The 27,174-nt window shown below is 38.0% G+C and overlaps 1 protein-coding gene across 4 annotated transcripts in view; it reads left to right on the top strand.

The window, feature by feature from the left end:
* The first annotated feature begins 786 nt into the window (after nt 1–786).
* Nucleotides 787–27,174, top strand: part of CBLB (Cbl proto-oncogene B) — a 191,717-nt gene continuing 165,329 nt past the window's right edge. For 3 of the 4 annotated variants that reach the window (XR_004319476.1, XM_032478415.1, XM_032478397.1), the window contains exons 1-3: nt 787–917; nt 2,308–2,489; nt 14,858–15,108. Coding sequence is in view for 3 of the 4 variants with exons in the window: in XM_032478415.1 (XP_032334306.1) it covers nt 2,322–2,489; nt 14,858–15,108 (419 nt within the window). In the remaining variant the exon portion in view is untranslated. Of the gene's footprint in view, nt 918–938; nt 1,243–2,307; nt 2,490–14,857; nt 15,109–27,174 lie in introns of those variants that run through there. The other variant, XM_032478406.1, reaches the window with a different exon arrangement.

Here is a 27,174-nt window from a genome sequence, read left to right as displayed (position 1 = left end):
CCATGGTCTGGTTCTTTTATTGCTCTGGCATAATCCGTAGATACGATTTGGCCAGCGTTGTCAACTGTCTACTTTTTCATCATCCTGATGTTTGAGAAGCAAATCCTCTAGAACAGTAAAAGGGAGACCCTCAGAGATTCAGGAAGTTTTGGTTGGCAATCAGGGGTTAACCCTAGTCTCTTCCATGAAAGGTTTATACTTCATCTGAGAAGCTGGGTGATTGCTGCTCTTTTTTGATAGCCCACAAGAAGCAAGGCCTTAGACCTGTTTGGCTGCTGTCCTGGGTAGAAGAGTTTGGCAGCCCTAGGGAGATGAAATTCTTCAGTCTGGGACCCGCCCAGAGTGAAGAAGCAACACCCTCCCAGCCACTACTCTGTTGCTATGAGACAAAAGACTAGGAAGGCGAGTGAAGCAGGAAGTCCCGCCTTTTAGCCGGAGTCGGCTTTGGCCCGGGCTCCCAACGCTCACGCCCACCCGCCTACTCCTTATTGGTCAGTTCCCTAGTGCCTTGCATCCTTTCTTCCATTTCCTTTCTCTTTTCCACTTTCGTTCTCGGGTGAGTCCAGTCCCCGCGTTTCCCTCCGAATCCCTTGCCATTTGGGACGTGCGGCGAGCGGCCTTCCTCTGGGGCCATTGTGTACTGTGGAAGACGTGGACGGGGTGGTGGTGCGGGTGGGACGGGCGCCTCCCACCCATTGGCGCCGCCCGCTGTCGGGCAGGGCCCGGGTGCGCGGGATTGGCCCAGTCGCGCGCGGCCCCACCCCCGCCCCGCCCCGCGCCTGGGTCTCTGTGTGTGTCTGCTACAGGGGTGGGGCGTCAGCGAGTGGTCTCCTCCTCCAGCTGGAGCTGCTGCGGCGTCCCGCGGCCTCCCCTAGAGTCGGGCGGGAGGGGAGAGCAGGCGTGGATTGGGCTTGACGGTAATTGCTGCGTTTCCCCGTCTCGGTGGCCGGCGCTCTGGGTAGCTCCTTCCTCGGGAGCGGGCTTTTTTACGGCAATTACACACTCCCTGCCCCTGGCTACCCACGCACCCTGGGCTCGTGCGTGTAGAGCCGGACCCGTGCACACGCGTGTCCCTGGGCAGCTCCGGCGCCGGGAGGCCAGGAGGGAAAGGGGCGCCAGGGGAGGCTCGACGCTGCTTTCCGGCCAGGGGGCCCTGGGGCAGCCGGGCGCGGACCACGGAAGAAGAGGGGACAGCCCCGGCTTCCAGCTGCCGTTGCCGCCGCGGTCACAGTTTGAAGAGGGGTATTTAAAGCCCGAAGCCGGGCAGGGCCGGGGGAGGAGGAAGAGGGAGTGGAGGGAGACGGGCGGCTGGGATTGTAGGCAAGCCCGAGAGGCGCGTCTGCCCGGGAGCCGAAGGCGGAGCGCCTGAGACGGTCGGGGCTGCGGGCGTTGGAGGCGCGAGGGGATACTTTGTCCTTTCTCTGTCCACCTTCCTCCCCCAGCTGAGGTCCGAGAGTGGCAGGGGAGGGACCCGAGCAGGGAGGAGGCACAGATGTCCCGAAACAAAGCTTTGGACCCCCTACCCCCACCCAACTTGGGTGAGAGGAGAGGCAAGGAGCTAAAGAAGTGAACTCTCCTCCTTTCTATACCCGCTCTTGTCAGTTTCTCACTCTCTTAAAATGGGTTATTTGTTGGTTTATTTGGCTCTTAACTTGGGGGCAACTCCTCACCCGCGTTGATTTAAGAACTGTGTGTTCGTGTGTTCATGTTCACATGTCCGTACTTGGTGGTTTTAGCGGGGAAAATCCAAATCCTAAGCCTTTGTTGACAACAGATGTGCCCCTTATGCTCGTGTAGAATAATCTGTACGTTAATATGACTTAGCCATATCTAACAGTGAAAGTGCAGTTTTTGAGTGAGGCTCCCAAAATGTTTTCTAGGGGCTTCTGTTCTAGTCTTTTGAATTGAGATTAAGGCAGGAAGGGGAAGAAACATTGTGTTCTTTTCTAGTTGGAGAAAATCTATACGAGTTTGTTGTTGTGATTATGAGTTGGGTACTAATCAAGCCTTCGCTACTTGCAGTGTTGAGAAGGATGCATTTTTAAAACTCTTAGTGTTCCAAAAACAAATCTGAAGTCTTTGCTCCTACACCTGTTTGTTGTGTGTACGATTGAGAGTGCAAAGTCACACGCTATTGAAAAGTTAAATCTGGGACCCTGGATTTTGTTCTCATTGATGGAGAAGTAGGTAGTGGCTACAAGTTAACCTGTTTTCTGTTGGGTAAATATTTTCATGACCAACTAACTTCTGTTTCTTTCTTTTTCTTTCATTCTTTCTTTCTTTGTTTTTTTAATCTCCCTTTCAAAGAACAAAGACTCCAGATGGCAAATTCTATGAATGGCAGAAACCCTGGTGGTCGAGGAGGAAACCCCCGAAAAGGACGAATTCTGGGTATTATTGATGCCATTCAAGATGCAGTTGGACCCCCTAAGCAAGCAGCAGCAGATCGCAGGACTGTGGAGAAAACTTGGAAACTCATGGACAAAGTGGTAAGTTGTTTCTGATGATGCTTGTATTGTACACAGCACAGTTCACCTCAATATGGTTTCTCCAGTTTTATTTGTATTGTTAATTAATAATAATTATTGTTACAGCAACAGTCTTTTGCCTTGGATCAACCATTTTTCTTACATCCACTCTTGGGTGTTTTGAAAAGTTGGATTCAGAGCAAAAGACTTGTCTTTTTTTTTACTCTTTTGTCCTACTCTTCAAGGTTCAGAGTTCCTCTATGACTCAGATATGCAAAGTGTTTACTATTGGCTGCTTTTTGTGGGTGCACAGCCATAGAATAGTTTGGATGTTCTTGTTACACCTTATGTAAGGTTGTGTTGCTGTTTGATAACAAAAAATTACAAACAAGTAATGTAAGAAAAGTCTCTGATGGATCACTCATGACGGCTGCAAAGTGTGATGCTGAAGGTGAGAATGTTCACCGGGGAAAAAACCAGATTAGTCCTTAAGTGAGGAAGCAGTATTTGAGAGAGTTTCCATTCCATTTTCATCTTTGAGAATTCATCTTCATTAAGAAACTTTTTTGTTGCTGTTAATGGTAGAGTTAGTTTTTTTCATCTATTCCATTTTGAAACAGGAAACCTTTTTGATTGCACATTGTTTATTGTGAAAGGAAAATCTATGATGGAGGTGGTGGGACTGAGAGTATCAGAAACCTCTGTGGTTTCTGCATGTTGCTTTCAGATGAACTGAAATTTTACAAGAAGAAATTGAGCTGGATGTCAGTACCCAAAGAAGCCTAGGCAACCTGAATACTTTACAGGGGTCTGCTGAGAAGAGTTTAGTTGTCAGTGTCCTGTCTTACTCAGTAGGGTTATGAAATAAATGTAATTAAGGCGTAGCTTGCTGCTGTGCAGAATTAATAGTTTTGCTTTTGAGGCAGTAGTGCTGTCCCCTGTATATGGGTAAAGGGTTGTAACACCTGATGGTTTTATTTCATAGCTCTTTGGGGCTAATTATAAATTAAGTTGATGCAGGACTCTTGATATCGTTCTAACTGCAGAAATGGAGGTTTAAAAAAATAATTCCTTTGTAGAGATGTACTCAAGACATGAAGTCACATTTACTTTGCTTTGTAATTGTGTACAAATATTTGCCACAAAAAAACCACTGTCAGTGGTATTAGCAATACAGGAAGGGGATGGGATTTGCTTTGTTTTCATTTATCCTTATGGAAAGTACAGATAGGTGGATGAACAACAGGCCTGTCATTCTATGGCCACTTGGTGCTGAATGCAGAGCCAGACAGTTTTTGTCAGATAAACATCCTTAGTTTTGGGCTTCAGTGTGACCTGTTTAAGCTTCTGCCAATTTATTCGAATTGTGATATTCAAGTGCTCCAGACAGAATGATGTCATAGGATCAGAACATTGCAACTTGCTGCTTGAGGTCAGGTTTTGATTTTAGTGTTGGATCCTTAAGGATGAGGAGCATGCAGTTGGAAAAATTGTATATATTTGGCAGGCTCAATACTAGCTGTCTTTGCTTTTCTAAGGAGTGTGCAATTTAAGGTCACTTTCATGCTGAAATCATTAGTTGGGCATAAGAGAAGGAATTCAAGGTTTTTGTTTAACTTATCTGTTATATGAGTGGGCAAAAAATGGATCAGATTCTACCAGGGAGCTGCTCCTCCCTCCACAGCCCTTTCTCTGAGTGGTCAGAATTTGTACAATGATGAGTGAATCAAATGAACATCAAATGAAAAAGATTTATATAAGGAAGTGGTAAACTGTAGTTAATCTAGAGTCATTAATTTTGAAACATGAAAAATTGTGTGTGTAATTTCGGTCTGTAACTGATTGTAACCTAAGTTTTATCTACTTTTAATGATTTCACTGTGGGTTATGGTAAAATAGATGGTCATTTGATAGTTAAGCTTCTGCCATTGTTTGTTTTATTAACCCTTTTGTGGGTTTGGGTTTAGCCTCTCCAGTTGAGAAACTTGACTCACGAGGAAATAGATTATCTAAAGTCTATACTTAGTGGAATGCGGGTATGCATGTTGGCAGAGGTGCATTGTGTGAATTTCCCTATTTGTCTTCATTATTTGTCAGGAATGAAGATCTTTGTGTTCATTTATGGATGCATCCGTGCGCTTTGTAGAGGGAAATTATATAAATCATTATAAAAGAGTCCAGTATGTTTATTGCTACCCTGTCTCACAGTAATAAAAAGGCATTGATAATTACAAATTGGAAATATGTTTCATTCAGTGGTGTAATGCAGAAGCATCTCCCACATGTGTTTATCTTTTCTTCTTTGTCAGTGTTGAAGGAAGTGGTTCATAATATCAACACTGTCCCGGTGATTACATCAGGAACTTTATTATTAGTCCAAAAGCTAATCCCTTGACACATTACCTAACTGTTTTGTAAAATAACTGCCATAGTGTGAGTTTAGCTTGTGAATAACAGAAGATAGTAGCTTTCAAATCTAACTGACAGTTATGTAAAAGGCAGGGGTAGGTATTTAGCATGTTTTCTTTATGAAGCCTCTTCAACAAGATCAGATCTTAAAGAGTAAATCTGAGAACAGGTACAGTGTGTCTCAGCTACCTGCAAAGTAAAATAACTTATCTCACAGGGAATATGAAGTAGTCTTAGACCATAAGGGAACTATCTAGTAAGTATGTAGTTTCACCATTCCCTGGCCTCTAGAATTTTAAATAGTCAACTGAGATTCCAGTTCCAGCTAACTGTTGCATTTTCAGAGGTTAGGCTTTCTGTACAAGGTCACTGAGAGTAGGAGGGAGTAATTGCTCAGTTGTGTTCCTTGTAAGATGTAAAGTGTTTTTTAAGAAAACATTAGTGGCAAGGAGTTAGTTTAATACATCTATTGAGAGAAAGAATAGGAGCATAAACTGGAGCATCTCATTTAGATATATTTCTAGTCCTGGCTCCATCCATCAACAGCTGACTCCAAACTCTTCAAGCCAGTGGATGCCTATTCAGTATAGAAGCAGAACTGTTACTCCTGAATACATAGCAAGGTTCAAATACACTCTAGAATGTAAAGTCTATTCCTGAGTCATTGGAGAGATGGAGGTTCTTAAACATCTAAACATTTATTGAGGATGTATTGTGTTCCTACTAAGTGCTTATTACTGGGGCTGCAAAGCTGGGCAAGCTATAACTTTGCCTTTGACTTGTCAAGGAACTCAGAGACCAGCACCAGAGCCAGGCATATGAATGGATGATTGCCAGTAGTCTGGAAAGGGCTGTAGTGCAGACCTGTACAAAGTACAGGGGGAGCAGAGTAATGGGGAGCAGAGCAGAGAACATCCACCTTGTTTTTCTGGCCGCTGCTCAGACAGTAGCCTGTCTGGATTCTGCTGGCCACTGCCTTCAGGAACAGCATTACTGTACTCTTGTTGGAAATGCTGAGGTGAGGGTAAGGAAATGATTGCTAATCAGTATGTTAGGAATGATAATTTATTAATGTGAGGTTCCTGAGCATGGTTTTTACAAGCATCTTAGCCAGGTGATGGAAAATGGGAGAAACAGCTTTTCATCTAATAGATACTAAAAGTACTGAGCTCACGTGGATGTTCAGGAAATTAAGACATCATTAATTGATGCCAGAGAGCAAAGCAAGTTGAGTACCTGCCTGTGTTTTTGTCTTGCTGTCCTTGTCATTTATTTGAAATCACATGACTGAAAGAGTTTTAAAAGCATTTAAAAAGTGATGATGCCACACAGCCTTTTCCTGCCTTTTATCCTCAGTACATTCAGTACATTTGTCAAGCTTGGAATATAATTCATTCATTTATAATTTCACTTTAACCGTAATATATTTAAAAGTTTTGTCAGTCAAGATGCTTGTTATATACAGCTATGAAAAGATAAGAGTAAGTATTCTTTTCTAAGTTGAATTCCTCATACCTCTGAAAAATATCGCACATGGAGTAAAACTTAGGTTTTGGATGTCTGTTGTTTGTGTTTATTGGATTTGAGAATATCACTGTCCTTGGGCCCTTGGAACAGGGAATATCATTTATTTGAATTATTCTTCACGTACTTGCTTTTCCTCACTGAGGTTGTTCTATATTAGTAGAATCATGGGCCCTCGTAGACTTGGATAGATATTAGCACATTAAGTGCCTGGGTAATTTTTTGTTTAGTACTGAATTAGATTTTGAATTTGTGCTTAAATAAATGAAGTGATCCCAAAGCTGGGCACTTGTCACTTCTAGGAAAAGCTTTTGAATAAAGTCAAAGAGTTAAAGGAATCCTCCCAAAAGTTACCTGGGCTTATCCTTGTGATACAGAGCATACATTTAACAAAAGCCTTAATCAGTTCGTAATCTTTTAACTCCTATAAAATTTAACTATTCAGATTTTGAACCAACTTCTTCCTTTCTTTTGTTGTTTTATATGCTATCTATTGATTTCATCATTCATTTGTCATATCCCAAGTGTGGAAAGATAGAGGTTTTTAAATAACCGTGTCATCTTGTAGTAAGTGCTGTAATATGATCTAAATAAAGTGCTGTGACGTGGTATGTGGTGGATGTTAATGTTGCGTGCTAGAGGTGAAACGCTGGTGTAGCACGCAGCTCGGAGGAGGTGGAGGTACCACCCAGCTATTCTTTAGTGGATTGGATTCCAGTGAGGTGGAGGACACATCAGGCTGAAGGATTGATGAGTAAAGGGAGATTGCTGAGTGAGAGAAGTTAAGATAGAGAAAGGTGAAGAGGCTTTGACTGCTTTGTCAAGGAATTTGGACTTTATTTATTTGGCAGACAGAATCATTGAAATCCTTGAGCAGAGTGAAAGTCAAGGCTCTGCTGTGATAAAGTACTCTGTTGACTCTCGAAAGGATGGATTAAGAGGAAAGAAACTAAAATGTAGAAATAATGATCAAGAGGAATTAAAACACACTGGGCAAGAAATAATGAGGGGCTGAGCTAGAGAACTGACATAGGTGTAGCAAGTGTAGGTTCAAATGTGGGAGGCACTTTGGAGTAAAATCTAAGGTCCTGGTGACCCTTCAGAGATAGAGGATGAAAGAGAAGTTGAAGTGAAAGTGACTCTTGAGGTTTTCAGCTTAGTTGACTCTAAAGGCAGTGATGGTCTTTATTAACATAGGAAGAAAAAGAGGAAGCTTGAGAGTTGGTGCATGGTAAGTTTGTTTTTGGCCGTGTTGAGTGTGACATGCCAGAGTGAAATCCATTTTGAAGTCAGAAAATTGAATGTGCAGTTAAAGAGAGAAGTTGAAGTTGGAGACATATGTTCGGTAGATATGTCATGGAGGCAGCATTTCAAGCTATGGCCAGCAAGAGATTTGGAAGGCAGAATAGAAGGTGGGAGCTGGAGATAAAATGAGAGATTGGAACTTTGGGCTGTGTTGGGGTGTGTATCTATAATTAGATGGCAGTGAAGGGAAGAGAATCCTGCAAAGGACAGATGAGACAGATAAAAAAGAATCAGAGCCGGATTGATTTCCTGGGTAGAGATAGCTTTACTAAGGAGATAGTTTCAAATTCTGAGAAAACGAAGATCAAGTTCAAGTGGAGAAACCAAGCAGGATGAAAGTTTGAGAAGTCATTGAGTGTCTTGAGTAGAGGCTGTTGTTGATCTTTCAGAGTAGTTTTGCTTATGTAGTGGGGCTAGATTAAAACAAGTATGTGGATTATTTTAAAAAATTGTTCTAGAACTGGGACAACTAGTGAAAAGAAAGTTCTGATGGACAGCTTGAGGGTTTGAGCAGAGCATAAGTTTATGTGTGTTGGGTGTGCTGTTGGAGAAGTTTGTGGTTTGAGGGGAAGGAATGTAGGTAGGGAGTAATTTACGATGTAAGGCAAGAAGAAATAATTGATAAAGTGGCATCCCCTAATGTGGAAGGGAAAGGCTGAGGACAAGTAGAAGGGTAGTCCTTGTTAGATAACTGTAAATTCCACTTGCAGAAGAGGAGAATAAGGAAATACACAGAGCAGTTTTGAGGGAACTTGTAAATTTAATGTTAGATTGTCAGGAAGTGATTTGACATGTAACACTTGTAATGTTTAAAATAATGTTTTAAAATTGTGTGTTGTAGAATAAGCAATATATATTTTAACAGGTTTTCTAGCAGTTAAGTACATAATTAAGTAACAAATTGAAATGGAAATCAGTTCTGAACCTTTACATTAAGATCATCTTAAAAACATACTGTGACTTAAATGGTGCTGCAGTGCTATTTTTATCTACTCTGCTTGGGCATTTATTTAAGGTGTTTTTTTTTTAATGCATTTGTGAGATGCTGACTTTTTCCTAGTAATTAAAGAAGCATTTTGAAAATATCCAACTAAATTTTTAGCTCTTTCACATGTTAATATTTAAATAATTAAGCTCACACTGTTTTCCATTAGGGATCCCAAAAATAGTTCTTAAATATTCTACTATTTAAAAAATTCCAGATCAGCTGAGTACCAGTGTACTGACTGCACGTCAGGAGTAAGGATCTGGACTTATTAGCCTTATTTGCTGCTTTTCTACACAAAACAGGAGACTTTTTAAGGGTTTCAGGTAGTATGATGAACTTTAGGAACTAAATGAAAGAACTTTTCATGATCCCCAGCAAGGAGGTCAGTGCCTTGGCCTAATTCTTGTACTTTTGCAAAACCTGCAGGTATTTTGCCGTGTTGTGGTATAAAGTGGAAGGAGAAGAAATCCTAAAAAGTTGTCAGTGCCCACTGTGTGCAGAGCACTCCACTTCTAAGAGTTGTAACATCCTAAGGGGTTTCCAGAAGAAAGTGGTCCAAGGTTGTAAAGCTAGTTAATGACAGGGAAAGATCCCAAGATTGACTGATTCTCAAGCCTGTGTTCTTAGTATGCAGATTCAAGCACACTGCTTCAGGGAGTTATATGATTCTTCCTCTTTCCATGAGAAGTAAATCAAAATGATCTTTACCCCGTATGTTTGAAATGATCAAGCCCTTCTCCAAACTTTGTCCTCATTTGTAGACAGGTTTATTCAATATAGAGATACACATATATACTATTTGTGATATTACTTCTGAGAAGTTCCTCCTTACTTTGCTCCTTTCCTCCTTTTCTTCCCCCTTTCCTCCATCAAATATTTGTGAGATTCTACATTAGGTGATAGAGATAGACCAGTCAGAGGGAGATGCTCTCTACCCCGAAGGAAGTTCCACTCTCATTTGGAAGAAAGGTGGTGAACAAATGAATACACAGTTGACAGCTTAATTACAACTTTCCAATTATTGAATGATGTGTTTTATATGTCTTCTAAAGAAACCTTGAAAACCATAGAAGAATTGATAGTTTCCCCCCAATCGTACTATGATTAATTTCTAGACTCATAACCAATTATATGCTAACCTTCTTGTTTTGCCCAGTTAATATTCTGTGTAGAAAGAGTTCTATATTATTTTAATGTTTTTTTTAACATTTTCTGCTGTACACATTTTTATACTTTTGTATACTTAAAAGTGATTGATTTGTTGAACTAAGATGAAGAGAACCCAAAGAACTCATAGATACTTTTTATCTTAACGATGTACTTGTAAGTAACTGCAGTAAGGAATCTCTTACAACAGTACCTGAGGAGCACAGACAAGGGATTCTTTCAGGCTTCCTACAGTGTCTTTAAGAAATAGGATATTTCACTTTGCAGGTACAGTTCTTGATTTAATATAACTGAATGCTCCGTGAAGTGAGGTGTGTTTTATAATGAAAGTCGGCTTCGGTATAGGCACAATTCCTTACTGTTGAAGTTTCCATTTGCTTCAGTGGAATTTCTTTTGTAGGTTTCAGAGGCTGGTTTGAACCTTGTTTGCAGGAAATATGTTAGCTGACCTAATACCTCTTTGTTACCTTTTGGCTGGAAATTTTAATTAAAGCAGAGTCAGGAAACTTTACCTGCAAGAGTGTTCCAAGAATAATGAATGGCTTTGAAAATCCTTATAGCCCTAGTAAATCCTGTGTTTATATTTGTGCCTTTGCTTTGATACTGTTGAATATATATTTTAGGTATGTGAATACATATTCATATATTTATTGAAATACACACAGTATGTATATTATATATAAAGTATGTATTTTTATGTATGTGAGTCAATGCATAGATAGGCATATACAGAGAGGTCTACTTAAAAATCTTTGAATACATTTCAAGAAATATATCGGGCAATAGTATACTGTTCTGGAGAGAGTTCCTGACTCTTAGATCCAAACACTAGAATTCTGAGCAGTAAACTCAGCTAGGATCCGTGTCTTTGTTTTAGCATTGTCATGTCACAAAGAGGGAGTTGCTCTTGGTGATCTCCAAGGTCCTTTTTAACTCTAAAATCCTATGAGTCAATGACTTTAATGAAATTTTTAGCCCAATTCCAATGCTAAATATTTTGCCTTTCAGTTCAAAAGCAAAGAGTAACATTGCTAATGAACCAGTCCTTTTATGTGGCAGTTGGTGCCCTAAAAAGTTCATCATTGTATAGTGTGAGAGTAGATTTGTTCTTTGTGAAAGCTCTGCTGTGCTGGGACCCACTTTCATTCTAGGGAGCGACTCTGAGATCTCTAGAAGAGGTCTCAGTCATTTGAATCTGAACTTGAACCTTGCGGTGAGCTTGAGTTTTCTCCTTAGAATACTGTCTGTAGAAAAGCAATTTTTCTTTCCCTGGCGTTCACAGTTCCTTGCACATAGCAGGCACTCAATAAATATTTATTGGATTGAATTGAATCTGACCTGCTTAGAAGTCATCGTCCTGGTGTAGGGTTATTCATTTTCGGCAGGAGCTGTCATCAATCACAGAGTTTAATACTAATCCAGCTGATGAACTGCACATTCAGCGGCATATAGCAGTAGTTCAGCATTTTAGGTTGCACTTTCCCAAGTGCAAATTTAGAAAACCCCGTGGCCTATCCAGGGCCTTGACAGACTGACTCTAGCCTGTTTCGAATCTGCTCGTACCACTCACCTCTGGGCTGCCCATGCCCCGACCTTTTAGAATGACTGCGCTGACTCCTCTTCACACAACTCAGCTCTCTGGGGCCTCTGAAGCCTTTGCACAAGCCTTTGCCTGGAATATTCCTTTTGCAAACTTAAGTACAACTTTCGTGGCTCTCCCACAGAGATGTGTCTGCGTCACTCCTCCTCCGGCACTTTGTACGCTCCTCCATTACAGCTAAGACTCTCCTGTACTTCTGGTCTAAGCCTCCAGTCTTTTTCACTAGAACACTCCTTGAGGACAGGTCTGTGATTTATTCCTTGCTGTATTCCCCACGGGCCGGAAACAGTGCCTGACACACAAATGTTTGTAGAATTAACGAATGGGTCCTGAAGTTCATGTAAATTTGCAAATGGAATAAAATAAAAATGTAAATGAGTTTGACCAGGGATCATTAATTAGATGCCTAATTCTAATTGAATTATGATATAGTTAGAAGGAAGATCAGCTCAAGATTCATAAGATGCAGGCTCTGGTGTTGGATTAATGATTTTTTAATAGTCCCTTAATCTTTGTAGTTCTTAGTTGCTTTATCTGAAAATGAATAGATTGGACAGAATCTTTACTCAGATCCCTTAGAGCAAGAATTACATTGCTCCTAAGTTAATTACAGAGAACTAGGTCTCTTCTGCCAGACTGCTTGAGGCAGGAAGTATGCTCTAGTCATCTATAATTTCCTGGCACTAAGCTCAGTACCTGGTGTATAGTAGTTATTCAGACAATTTCACTGAATAAAGCAATAAATTCTCTGATAGAATTACAATTTCAATGAAGCAAATGAGAAAAAGGTCAGGTAGAGAATAGTAAATTACAAATCTGTAACATTTAAAAGAATCTCTTAAAGAACAGTACTTTGGAATGTCTGAAAAAAATACCTGAGAGAAATTTTTCATTTATCTATTAAAAAATTTTACCAGTTGGAGGAAATGAATTTAAAACTGCCTAGACCCCTAACTACAAGTTAATAATTTATCAATCTGTGACATGTTGTACCGAATTTTATGTTGCTGAAATTAAAAGGCTTGCTGTGGAATGTTAGTGGTGATATTTTTGAAATTTGTGTATATTTGTGATACTATCTTTTAGTTTTAAGAATTGAAAAAAATGTATCTTGTTTCAACCAGGATTTGTTAAATCATTGAGGTATTTGGGACTTTATCAGCCTTTGGGGGAGAATGAGCTTCTCTGATTATATCCAAGTGTCACAAAAATAAAAAGAGGGCAAAAAGATTAATTAGCCCTTTTAACTATACTTTTGTAAAGATCTGGCATTATTTAATAAATGAGGTACTCTCTTACCATTTCCAAGAATTTCTTTAGATCAAAATGATACTCTTATATTCTTACAAAGGTATACGCCTATACCTTTGGGTTATTGATTTGAATACTATTATGTGTACCTTTGGGTTGTTGATGTGAATACTATTGATTATGTATAGTTCAGTCATGAAAATAAGGAAGTAATATCATATTTATGTGTAAAAATGAATATAAAGAATTTTAGAATAAGTCAACCAGATCATCTACACGTGCACTTGTTAGTTCTGTACTGTATGCTAGACAGGTCTGTTTTGGGCACTGTATACAAAGAGGAAGGAGATAGAATGCCTTGGTTAATGTGGCAAACAGTTCTCTTAAATTAGGGGCTGATGCTTGATAGTTTGAGCCAAACTTTTCTCCCCACAAAAGATGACAGAATTATTTCTTAAAGAAAGCAAATTTAAGAGTACCTTTTCCATTTGTTGTTTCCTTGATTTATTGCGTTTGTGGTTCTTGAAATTATTATCATTCAGCTCTTTCATTTGGCCCAGGCATTTTTATGAGTGCCCCTAAATGAATGCCTGTTTTGTAGAACCTGAAGTTTGGAGTGGTCCTTTCAAAGAACAAAAGTGCAGATCCAAAATTGGGTATGAAAGTGATTTTTTTGAGAGCTATAAAAAAGTCACAGCAAGTTATAAATTTTAAAAAATGGATAAGTCCACAGAGAAATAATCAGAGAAATAATCTAGTCTCTGTACACTTTATACCTTGATTCTCTTCCCCTGCCCACATACACCTCCAGTCCTGGGGACCACGGGACCCAATCAGATTGCCAAGTTTGAACAGGACCTTCCTGCTCTGATGCTGGTGTAGTTAGCACTGCGGACACTTGAAATATTCCTGAAGCCATTCTTTCATCACAGCTGCTGACAGTAATGTAATTAGTTCTAGGAGTGACCTTGTACCTCACTTAAATCTTCCACTAAAGCCAAACTAAGGATATCTTCAACTCAAACTCCCATTAGCCAGATTCCAAAAGTGTCCCTGGCTACTTCAGTGCCACCCTACAGCAGGCTAAGTTTGACAGAAGGAAAGTCACTCTTGAAAAAAGGGCAGAAATCTTAACCAGTTGTGTTGAAAATATCTTACTCTTGAAAACTCACACACAAAAAAACTTACGACGAAAGCTTTAGCAGAGGGGCTAGCTTCTCAGTAGATCTGCCTTTATGTGTACATTTTGCCTTTTTTTAAGAGTGCACACTGTACATACACTGTGTACACACTTGTGCAATTCCCAGTTACACACTTGTGCAATTCCCAGTTATTTCATAGAAAAAAATTGTTTAATTGGATGATTCTTTATGCTCTAGTTTGAAGGGTAACTTGGTTCTGACGAAGTCACACGAGCTTGTAGAGGTGAATGCAGTGGCAGTATCACTACAGTCTTCTTGCTGGCAGAGGGTGTTTTCAGTTCTGCAGGCAGCCCTGAACGCCCCAGTGCCCGGGCCGCACCTGATGGAATGACTGAGCCGTCACGTAGCATGTGTTGTCAGGCCTGGGTTACAATGTGAAGAGGTGGAAAAGACTCGTTCTGACCTCACCCCCATTGACTACTTAAGGATTCAGTTATTAAAATTGCTCCTCTTTGTTTTAGTCTCCCAGGGTTCAGGAACAGTACACCAAAAAATAAGTTAAAATCCCTGAAAGAGCTATAGCTGGAAAATGGTATCTGAATGTGAGGTGTTAAGCTGGGCCGGCAGACGAGGCCCATTCCCTCATTTTTGTTTTAAACAGAGACTGTTAGTGGTTGACAGAAATTTCCACACTGAAGTTCTGTTAAGCTGCGAACACTGGGATGCTGGAGACAAGAGAATGAAAACTTTCAGGGTTGAAAGTAAAGGTCCAACAGAGGAAAAACATATGGGAGGAGAAGAAAACAATTTAATTGTGTTAAAACAGATGAGAATGTAGATTCTTTGTAGATAGGTAATAGTAACTTTAAGATCAAAATTTATATGATGGAAAACAAGGAAGTAGTACATTGTTTGATAAGTTTCTCAGTTTTTCTGTAAAACAAAGTGTTGCAGTTCATATGAAAATGTTTCATTTTTTGTCTTTTTTTTTTTTTTTTTTTAGGTCAGACTGTGCCAAAATCCCAAACTTCAGTTGAAGAATAGCCCACCATACATACTTGATATTTTACCTGATACATATCAGCATTTGAGACTTATATTGAGTAAATATGATGACAACCAGAAACTTGCCCAGCTCAGTGAGAATGAATATTTTAAAATCTACATTGACAGTCTAATGAAGAAGTCAAAAAGGGCAATAAGACTCTTTAAAGAAGGCAAGGAGAGGATGTATGAAGAGCAGTCGCAGGACAGGTAAGAATATTTCAGATTCCATTTTTCTCAGTGTTAGGGTTGCTTATGCTGCTTTTTGTTTCACAGTTAGAATAGTGTCATCATGTACTTGTTTTGAGAGAAGTATCCTTGCGTTTGTGTATTCGCTTTTCACATTGTTTAAACATTGTAGTTTTACACAAATTTATTTGTGTTAATAGCTAATTCATGAGACAGTGGTCTTATTTTTTTGGAGCAGTTTGATTTTGCAGAAAAATGACTCAAAGTAAAGTTCCCATGTACTCCCTCCCCCATATGCGTTTTTCCTGTTACTAACATCTTGCATAGTGTGGTACATTTATTTGTCACAGTGATGAACCAGTATTGATGCAGTATTATTAACTAAAGTTCATAGTTTATATTAAGTTTCATGCTTTGTATTGCACAGTTTGATGAGTTTTGAAAAATGTATAATAATGTCCTGTACTTCCCATTACTGTATCCCATAGAGTAGTTTCACTGCGCTAAAGATGCCCTGTGCTGCCCCTGTTCATTTCCTCCTCGCCCTCCTGCCTCCCCTGTACACCTTCGGAACCCCTGGCAAAGGCTCATCTTTTTACTCTCTCTCTAGTTTTGCTTTCTTCAGAATGTCATGTAGTTAAAACCATATAATATGTAACATTTTCAGATTGGCTTCTTTAACTTAACAGTATGCATTTAAGGTCATTCCATGTCCTTTCATAGCTTGATAGCTGATTTCTTTTTATTGCTGTATAATTCTCCATGACATGGGTGTAGCACAGTTAGTTTATCCATTCACCTATTGAAGGACATCTTGGTTGCTTCCAATTTTTGGCAGCTATGTATAAAGCTGCTATAAATATTCGTATGCAGGATTTTGTGTGGACATAAGCTTTCAGCTCATTTGAGCAAATACCTAAGAGCATGATTGCTTGGTATTAGGGTAAGCCTTCATTTAGCTTTGTAAGAAACTCCCGAACTGTCTTCCAGAGTGACTGTGCCATTTTGCATTCCCGCCAGCAGTAAATGAGAGTTCCTGTTGCTCCACATCTACCAGCATTTGGTATTGGACAGCATCTTCAAGACACAGTCTTGACTGGATGTGTGGTGTGGCAGGTGTGGGTGAAAGATGTAACTTCAATTCCTGTGCTTTGACTATTAAGTACTGGACTGGCGTGGCGATGACTGAAGTGATATCAACTGAATCCACATTTTAAAGCGAGGATTCTTGACTTCATTAAAGTCTATTTGGCTATTTCAATGTTAAATTTTATGATCTATCTTAAACTTAAATAAAGAAGATAATAGAGTTTTCCACTTCTGGGATATTTTAATTATATCTGAAATAATTCACTGATAGTGATAGTCTATTGAAATTTCCAGATTGGAAAACAAATATTAATTAAAATATATAATGTCTTAACATAGTTGAGTTGAATTTTAGTTTAAGACACTTAACCTCTCTAGATTTTAGTTTCCTTAGATATGGGAAAACGTCTTAAGAAATCTCTAATGTTTCTTTCAAGTCAGAAAAACTAGCCTCATTTAGTCTAATGAAACATAGGATTATATGACAGAAAATTCAGTTACCTAGGGGTGTAGACTCTGAAGTTGTCTGTAAATACCAGCCAAACAAATACCCAGAGTGAGTAAAACCATCAAATTCAAACATAGAAAAACTCTCTGCCAAATGTAAAATGACATAAATGTTTACTTATTTATAATTTACTCTCTAAATTAGTGATGAATCCTAACGTACTCGTAGGAGTCTAGCCAATAGTGTAACTAGGCTCATCACATAATATTCCTGGACCACAGTTTATACATCTTGTGGGTGGCAAATCTTCTAGTTAGTCGCCTTTTAGCTTCAAAGCTCTAAGATTCTCTCCAGGACTATTAATGGGCATTTGAATTGCCAGCGGGTGCCAGAAGTAAGGAAGAGAAATATGATTGTTTGCTCTTGTAGACTTTTCAAGAAGGGTCAAGGTTGTGGGAAGCCAAATGTTTATATTTAAATCTGTATTTTTACTTTGTAGTTTTACCAGTGATCTAATAAAACTCAGTTGATTTAGAAATTATCTTTGCACTTCTTCAAACTTGGTAGCCCTGAAATTTTTCTTGATCCAGCAACGTAATCCACTAAATTTTACTTTTTAGGGAATCAGGGCAGTGAGAAGGTGCTTAACTTCTAGGACTAGGAATTTGAGTGAATACAGTGTTTTAACTGGATGTAGTAATACATGATGTGGTAAACTTGTACCCAACTTTTACGTCTTTTTTTTATAAACTTGAAACATTTTCTAACTCAGCAGATGTCTTATAACTACCACTTCATTTATAAATTGATTTTTTTTTTTTTTGGCTTTTTATGTGGGGATTTACCAGGGGGAAATTTTATAAACATTGGTTGATCGTGTGTTGAGTCCCATAGGTGACGGTAGATTGCATAGTGCTAACTGAGTGCGTTGAGGCAACTTTGTAAATTCTGTGTTTTAAGCATCCAAGTAAATTTTGTCACTGTCTTAAATTCAACCCTAAGACAAAGTTTATTTAATCCTGTGCTGGTGTAGCATGTTCCTAATTGGATTTTTCTGTCATCATGTTCCATTTTCTGACAGTGTTCAGTGGCCACTATGTTTATGCAAAACTTACACTTAATAAGTGTCTGACCATAATTCATAATAATGTGCCATTCTTACTATACCAGAACAGGACATAGATTTTTGATTTGTGTCTCTTTTCGTAGTAATATACTTTTAAGGGTTCACTTCTGTGTTCCCTTAGTACTCCAGATGCAAACTGAGACTAAAACTTGCTGTTTTACAGGGAGCTTGGAGGCATTTTGTTCTATAGAATATGAAAGAAGCTTCTTAGAACATTCTCATGGTTGTTAGGCAATAGAGTGTTCTTTCTACTTAGTAGAATGACTCTAATGTGTATGACACACTGATTATTGGGATTAATAAAAATTCTCTGAACAATCCTTTTTTAAAATTCTATAAATAATGTCACTAGGGACATTAGTATTTTTAAGCTAAAAATGAAGGACAGTAATAGTAGAAATAGTAATTTGGAATTCATTAACTAAACCAGTACATCCTTGAGTGATTTGTATTTTATTGAAGAAAATTTTGCTGGACGAATGAATGAATCAAAATGTTTGTTTTAATGTTCCTGTTGTATGGAAAGTAAACTTCTTTGTGGGTGTGTTTGAAACGTAAGGGCAAATGGGAAAAAAAAATCAGGCATCAATTTGAACTAGCTGTGTTTTAATTGATTGCTAAAATGAGTAGCCTAAAGTTTTAAAGCAATTTCATGTAAATGTGATAAATATGATACAAATAGAAAAATAAATAGGTATAGCAAATGGCACATAAGGTATTCCCTGCATAGAGGGTGAGAGGTAGAAATTGTAGTTAGATAAATTTATTTGCTACTGAAATAGATATTAAGGGCACACTGTTCAAGCCTCTTGCTTTGAGAATAGGTTGAACAATGATCTCTGGTAGAGGCGGGCTGCATGACCTGCTTGACTTTTACAGTGAGCCTCTTCATTCTCTAGTATTGCTTTTTCCAAGCCCCCCATCTCTCTCCCAAACAGTTGAAGCTCACTGCGTTGGTGCTTGTCCAGTGTTTAAACCATTCTGAGCTGTTAATTTTTGGAAAGAGTAACTCAGTGATTTCTAGCGCACATAATGGTTTCGAGTGCATGCATGGAGTGGGGGTGAGGAATCATGTAGAGAAGGGACAATTTATAGTTTCAAGCACAGAGAGGAGGAGAAACTTTATAATATAACTGCTTAAAGTTTAAGAGCAAAAGTCAAAATGGTGTGAAGGTAGTTGCAGCTGACAAGTGTGAAAATGACAGGAGATTCTTTTCTTCAGCGATGTGACTGGCAGTTTCATCAGTTGACCATTTTAATAGAAAAATTTACTCTTTCATGTAAAAAGTTATGTATTAATCACCTGCTCTGCAGCATCTTGTGTCGGACACTGTGTTTTTGTAGAACACCCGGAGGTGATAGCCTCACGATAATCAGATTTTCCGTATTTTAGAACTGCTTCAGTGAACCAGAGTGCTACAACCCATTTTTCCTTCCCACACTCTGGTTTTCAGCCACTGAAACAAAACCAAAAGTCAACTGAGGTGGAAACATAGCTCTGTGTTCGATAACCTATCTGTGAAGAAAATAAAAGCTTTTAAAAAATTCATGCCAAAGAGTAATACATAGATGTTGTCTTACTGTTAATAACATTTGAAAGCCCCTGGACCATTTGTTATGCACATGTGTTGTAGGAAACAAATCATGGTTTGCATAGCTTGTGTAATAATACTCATTCCAAGTAAGATTTTTAAAAAAGTATTTTAACATTAGAAAATTAGTCCCAGAAGGTGCTGGCCTTTATTTAAAATCTTCAGGAACATCAGGCAAAGTATCTTTTTCTCTATTGACCATTTGGTTGGAAAAATTAAAATACATAACTAGCTATGTTAATAAAGTGTCTTTCCGCCTAAAGGACTACAAATCACTGTGCTTGCTCTGTACACCTGTGTTGTAATTCACAAGGTAGTGTACTAAGAGCATTTTGGAACTGACGCACTGAAGATAAGTGGTCAAGTTAAAAGTTGAATCAAAACAACGTCAGTTATAACAATAATAGCAATAAGAGCAACAACAAAACACAAAGCTGCACACAAACCTGCTTGCTTTCCTCATTCCACTGTATGACAACATTGCTTTGGCCAAAGAATAATGGGGTCTTAATTGAAATGTTTAAATTGGTACAAACCAAATACATGTTGATTGCATGGTCTTTGAAGCAGGTTTGAAATTCCTCATGGGTGTTCAGTTTAACCCTACAGAGGGAGTAACCTGTTTGCACAATGTGGGCTCCATGTAATAGTTCTACTTATTACTGGACCTCACGGTGAATAGCCTTGTTTATGATCCCACATGAAGTTCCACATCTTCTTCTAGGCAGCCCTGAACATTGTGAGCAGGACACAGGGACAGAGTGCTGTGGAACTGAGTGCAGGAGTCTGGTGGTCTGATGCTCTTTCTACTCCAAGTGTTCTTTGTAACCTTGGTTGCTTTCCTGACTCCAATTTGTGTTTTTAGTCTTTAAATTACTTTCTGGATATTCACAGTATTTGCCGGCTCAGACATTTCAGCATCAGAAAATGAAGATGTAGTTTGTTTCAGACTAAATGTTACTGTTGCTCCATCAGTCTAGTAAATAATTTTTCAAATCCAGTAGTAGTTTCTAGTAAAAACACTGTTTTTGTTATTAAAGTAATCATTTGCTGGAGAATTAATCTTAAGGAAGTTATGTCTTTTATAAATGTTTTGCATAGTCCTGAATGTATTCCATTTGTTTTTGAAATATTGTTTAATGATGCATGAGAGGGAATGGTTTATACTCTCTGAAAAATAATTTTATATTTTAAAAATTAGCCTAATTTTTTCTGTTTCTCTTTTTATTTAACTAATGGTGAAAGTTGCAGTTCTTTCGCATTTCATGAGGACAAGGGACAAGTTGCAAGTAGAGAAGTATGATTTCTAAATAAATCAAAATAGGTCACTGATAGATTTTTGAACACAAGTATTTTTTGAACACAAGTATTTTAATATAAACACAGTTGCTACTTAATTGTTTCTATATTTATCTGCATTCTAGGCATTTTTCCTTTTCCATGGAAGAACAAAGGAAGTAAAGATTAATTTTTGATATTTTTAAATGATAATATGTAATTTGGATTCAGAGGACAAACAATAATCAATCCTTTTAAATGGAAATGTGTCTGCCAAGTAGGAAATGGAATTTTCTCTAGAAAAAGTGAACATCTTCCTGAGATTAACTTATAAATGAATTAAAAACTTCATTTAGTCTTGATAAGAATGCTTTCATTCATATTTCAAGAATCAGGGAGATGTGAATATACTTTTCTAAAGTTTGGAAATGAAGGGGCTTATTTCTTTATGAAAGTGGAGGCCACAAGAAAGTTATTGAGACAACTGCTTTCAAAGTTAAACAAAGAGAGTCTGTTAGAGTGGGCAGGTGAGAGCTTGCAGAATCTTTCGCTGTTAAGGACTTTATGGCTAACTACATCCATGCGGCTTGGCTTTGCTAACTGAATGCAGAATAATTTACTTGTTGATTTTCATGTAAGTGAAAAGTGAAAGGGGTTTCTCCAGCAATTTTGTCTTTGGGATATATTTTCAAAATACAAAAGAAAACAAATTATTCTGATATTCAGGTATTCAAATTTAAAACTAAATCCACTGTCCACTGGTTTTAAATTTTAAGTCAAATATTTACATTTAATCCATTTACTTACTGTTTATTTTATTTACTTTTTTTTCCAGCCCTGTGTTAATACCAGTCTCTTACACCTGGTTTATTAGCTATTAACAAATTTTATTGCAATTTATTTAAATTCCTTCCAAGTCAAAATATATATATTATGCACACATGATATTTTGATATTTAAATTGGAGAATTTTTTTCCCCTGCAGTTGAGAGTTGATTAAACGTTTATAAATTTCTGAGTGATAACCACTGTATCATAAGACAGTAAGCCAACTCACAGGACTCAAGTGAACTTGACTTTATGCTTGAATACCTTTTCTGTTTTTCAGTCTTAAGACAGCTTATTAAAATTGATGTTTTTCCTTTCAGTAAATATCTGGTGACATTCAAATTTGATAATTAAAATCCAGAAGCACTCAAGAAAGAGTGCCTGTTTTTAGTTTCATAATAACAATACTCCCACAAAGAAGGTTGATGAATGATGTCTTTCAAGTGGCAGATTTGTTATTTAGTTAAAGAGAGCTTCATTGGCAGTTTTTTATAAAACTAAACTGAAGTCTATTTATAAAACAGACAAGCTGCACTGATAATTCTATAGCCTGAGGAATACTTGGAAATCTAGCCCAAGAAGCATCTTTTTTTTTTTCAGTGACTTAACATAGAAGTAGAGTTGCTGGGAATCGAGACAGATTAACATCCAGCACTAACGGGGTAGGTAGGTCATAAAATAGTACTCATGTCTGATTGTTTTGAAATAAAATGCTTCAGGAATATTCCATTTTCTAAACCCATTTTTAATATTAATCTTTTGTCTTTAAGCTCATTATTGTTAGAGCATGAGTTCTTGTTGGAGTTTGTATTTATACGTCAATTGTTTATAGATGTGTTAATTATAACAGGATATACATGTAAGGTCATTATAGAAAGTACCCATTTATAGATTTAAATAGTAAGGAGAGAGGCTGCCTGTCTTATTTGATAGAAGCACTGAGGGACAGATTAAACTGAAAGATAATTTAGATTTATTACTTTTTTTTAATTGAGGTATAGTCAATTTACAATGCTGTGTTAATTTCTAGTGTACTGCACAGTGAATCAGTTATAAATACATATATTCCTTCTCAAATTCTTTGTCATTATAGGCCATTACAAGGTATTGAATATAGTTCCCTACGCTATACAGTAGGACCTTGTTGTTTATCTATTTTATGTATAGATAGTATCCAAAAATCCCAAACTCCCAATTTATCCTTGCCTACCCTCTTCCCCCACCCCATAACCATAAGTTTGTTTCCTGTGTTTTTGAGTCTGTTTCTGTAAATAGCATATGATATCACTTATAATAATCTGAAAAAAAGTACACAAAAAAGGATTTATTTACGTAACAGAGACAGACTTAGATTTATTACTGGAATGTATCATTTTGAGCATCTGATCATGTGATGTAATCACATGTAACCGTAGATGTGTGACTGCATTAGTTTCCTAGGACGTCCATAATAAATCACCACCATGAATGGCTTAAACAACAGTTTGTGTTGTCTTCAGCTGATTCCCTCACACTTCTGGAGCCCAGAAGTCTGAGATCAAGGTGTCAGCAGGGCCAGGCTCCCTCCATCCCTCTAGGGCAGGGTGCTTTCTGGACTCTTGCAGCTTCTGGTTGCCCCAGGCATTCCTTGGTCTGTGGCAGCAGAACTTCAGTCTCTGCCTCTGTCATCATGTGGTGTTCTCCTCTGTGTGTGTGTGTCCAGATTTCCCTCTTAGCAGAAGAGCACCAATCACACTGGATCAGGGCCTAGCCTAATGACCCTGTCTTACCTTTGTTACTTCTACCCTGTTTCCAGATAAGTTCACGTTTACGAATAGGGCCGAGGTTAGGATTTCAACATATCCTTTTAGGGGTCACAGTTCACCCGTAATAGTGACCAAATAGGGCAGTGTAAAATTTATACTAAGGAGGGGGAGGAAAATTGGAAGTCAGAGTGTGTGTCATGAAAGTGTGAAAAACATTGCTTAGTACAAGATAATGCCAAACAAATTACTTAAAATTATTTTTTAGGGGTCTGTAGCTCAATTTTTGTAGTTTTTTTTTTCAGGTTTATAACAACACAGTGAATGAATGTATTGATTTTTTTAATGCAGATATTGAAAACCACGGTGTCAACTTTCATGAATAGTAAAATTTTCATATAAATTGAAATAAATGAATTTACAAGCACCTTGTTTTTAACATCCTTACTGATTTCAGTGTATAAAATGCTATCTCTTTAGAAATTATTAATGCTATGAATATGTATTTTAAATTTAAAGTTATAACATTAATACCTGTGATTATACCTTGATTGAGAATCCCTGCTTTATTCTTTTATTTTGTGATAAACTCTGGAGGATTAATTAAACTAGTTAATTATGACACATCATCATTAAGCCTGTCTACGAAGTTTTCAGTACTGCAGATTTTAAATAAGAGGTGGGAGGTGTTTTCCATGTTGGTGGCATAGATCAGGCTACACTTCACATCTACTTTGTGTCTTTAGTATTATGATATAAAGTATTAGAAGTTTGATTTCAAATTAAGATTTTAGAGAATCAATACAAAGATTTTAGAAAAACAAGAGTAAATTAATTCTAAAAATGGCTTGCTGAGTGGCTTAAACCAGGGGTCAGCAAACTGTACAGAGCTAGATAGTAAATATTTTAGACTTTGCCAGATGGTCTCTGGCAACTACTCAACTCTGCCATTGTCGCAGGAAAGCAGACATAGACAATATGTAAATGGACTGGAATGGCTGTGTTCTGATAAAACTTTATTTGGAAAAATACTGTGGTAGACTACATTTGGCCCATGGGCTGCAGTTTGCCAACTCATGGCTTAAAGTATTGATCTAAATTTTGCACAGTGAAATCTTCAAAGTGTTTTATCAACATAGGCTGAGTATATAAGTTACACCAATTAGTACTGTGTTTGGAGAAAAGTGAGAATACCCTTCCAAGAGCGGTTTGCGCACATGGGGATGGATACTCCTCAGCATTGCTGTCAGATGCCCGAGCTCTTTCTGGCTCTGTAATCTCCTTCCTGAGTGTTGGGTTTGTCCTCATCCTAGTCACCTCATGGTTGTGGGATTCCCGCTGCAGCTCCATATTTTTTTAAGGCTGCAAGACTCAGGAAAGAAGGGCAGCGCCACATACATACGCCTGTCCTCTCTCTATTGTTGATGAAAAAGCTGCCCCGAACCTTTCCACCAACTTGCTCCCTCCAACAGGTTTCTCTTGGTTCTGTTTAGGCTGAAAAATGGGATATCTAGATAGTAGTGAGAACATTGTGGTGTAAATTTTTTCTTGTTGGTTTTCTAGAGGGGAGAAGTATTTAAAATTAAAAGAAGGAACAAATTTACGAAGACAGCTTCATCTCAAATTCGTTATCCTTTGAAAGAAAACAATTCTGTTTTCTTCTTTCATTGAGTAATACCTCATACTCTTTTAAACTTTGACAACTGGAAACTTATGTTCAGACCCAAGTAATTGAAGGCAAATCATTAGTTTCAACAGGAAAGAAAGGTGGAAATTATGTTTTATAAGACTTGTATTATTATCTTTGTTATCAAACATACCTCAAAGGTGAGTGATAAGTTTTCCAGTTCCACTTTCTTTCTTGAGAAGTTCAGTGGAATGGAGATTACGTGACTTGACAGGAATTGAATATGTTCACGTGTGATGTATTTGTAAATGATGCCGCGTTACCAGTTGGCGTGTGGGAGCCTGTAGCTGTTAGCATCCTAAGGGTATCAGGGTTGTAAACCTTTTTTCAACTTTATTTCAGGAAGACTCGTTTGAACAATTAGCACTTTTTATACTTGTAAAAATGAGGTGTTTTCTCATCTTCATTCAGCCAGTATTGATATTATATGTCAAATAGTCAGGAAAAGGAACTTTTTTTTTTGCAAGACCTTTTATATTAGTTAAATTCCCGACTGTTAATTTAAAACTTCACATAGGAAGCTTGCCTTTTCTTTGTATTTATCACTGTGAGTGTGTATGTGTGGGACATGTTGCCTGTGACTTTTTAAACTTTTAGCTTCTCGAGATGAGCAAAGTTTTTTCCACTGAGGAAATAGGAACATTTACCTGAATATTTTTTTTCTGACATATGTTAATGAGAATAAAATGTTAACTCATTTTGCAGATACTGCAAACATTTCAGTTTTTATTTTAAAGGTTTTTTGGTGGGGTATATTGATTTTCTATGATTGTAACACGACATGTGGAACTGTCCAGTTCATTCTTTTCCAGAAAATTTTAGAAAACTTGAATTTGACTAAAGATCTCTATTCTGGTCAGCCAGCTCTCAATTATCTGCTTAAAGTAGGTTTGCATGAATTCAAGTCCTAAGAAACAGCAAAATCTCCTTACCAATTTTTCTGTGATTTTCTTTCCCTTGTATAATTCTAATTTTAGTCTGTTCTCCCGCCAGTTGGATATGTAAAAATTTTGTCTTTATAAAGCAATTGAAGTCTTGAAGTTGGTAATTTGTCATAATGCTTTTTTTCTACCTTATCAATATTTGGTAAACTACAGCCTGTGGGCCAGATCCAGTCTGTGCTTCTTTCTGTAAAGAAAACTTGAGTGGCACGTGGACATAGCCATTTTGTGGCTACAGTGACAGACATGAATAGTTGCCACAGAGACTGTACGGCCCACAACACTGAAAATATTTACTATCTGAGCCTTTATCGAAAAAGTTTACTGACCCCTGCGCTGTTGACCTAAGCATTTTCAACTTAAACATTTGTCTTCCTCTTGATTTTCTGTTCTGTTTCTGCTAGTGATACTTTATGAATTGCTGATCATTGTGATCTTCTAAGGACAATAACATGTTCATGGCAGGTGACTGAGAGCTAAAGCTTTATTAGACCCCCATTTTCTATCTAACGTCAGTATTCTGATGCATATCATTGTAAAGTGAGATAAATTTAAACTTTTTTGTATATATATATATATTTTTTTTAAACACAAGATGCACAAGGTATGTCATTAATGCCTTTGGCAGTCATCTGATCTAGGGGCTTCGGTACATAGACCACAGCCAGACGAGGCATTCTAATCCTCTAAAATGGTTAAGTACAGATCCCTGACTTCCTACAGTACTTCTGTCTTTATCAGATGGGATCTGGGTACCCACATTTTAGAAAACTGCCCTAGCTGTTTCTGATACCCTGCCTGCTCTTAAAAACCCCCGATCAAATCATCTCATTTTATGTACACAGTTACTTGGGACCATTGGGATGGCACAGCTGAGACTAGAATCCTGGGTCTGTTCAGAACTCTCTTCACTTTTCTAAGCTTCCTTTATCACCACTGTAGGTAGGTGACCACTTCCAGTGGGTAAGTCATTTTGAAGGATCCCCAGATGGATAAGTTTCTGAAAGGCCTTTGGAAGAATTTTGTTGGAAAAGGATTGAAATTCTTTTTTGTATTCATTTCAGATTGGCCTAATCTCTGACTCGGGAATTGACCTTTGCACAGCAGCCTCTCTGCCGTTTCCTCTTCACCTTCCCATGTCCCCCATTTATGCAGATCCTCTTTCTTGTCACTGATATGGCTGAAGCTCCCACTTTGCCCCCAGCCTCATCTTATTTCAGCATTTTCTGATCACTCCAGCCAAAGTATCTCTTCTTCCTCTGACATTTATCAAGACCTTTCATATGACCCTTAACTGTATATTGTCAAATATTGTTACTTTTTTAAAATGGTGATAGGTCATTTTCAGTGTCGCAT

This window comes from Camelus ferus, chromosome 1 (genome assembly GCF_009834535.1).
Source record: "Camelus ferus isolate YT-003-E chromosome 1, BCGSAC_Cfer_1.0, whole genome shotgun sequence".
Lineage (NCBI taxonomy): Eukaryota > Metazoa > Chordata > Mammalia > Artiodactyla > Camelidae > Camelus > Camelus ferus.
The sequence above is the reverse complement of the archived record's forward strand: the minus strand, read 5'-3'. Positions and strand labels throughout refer to the sequence as shown.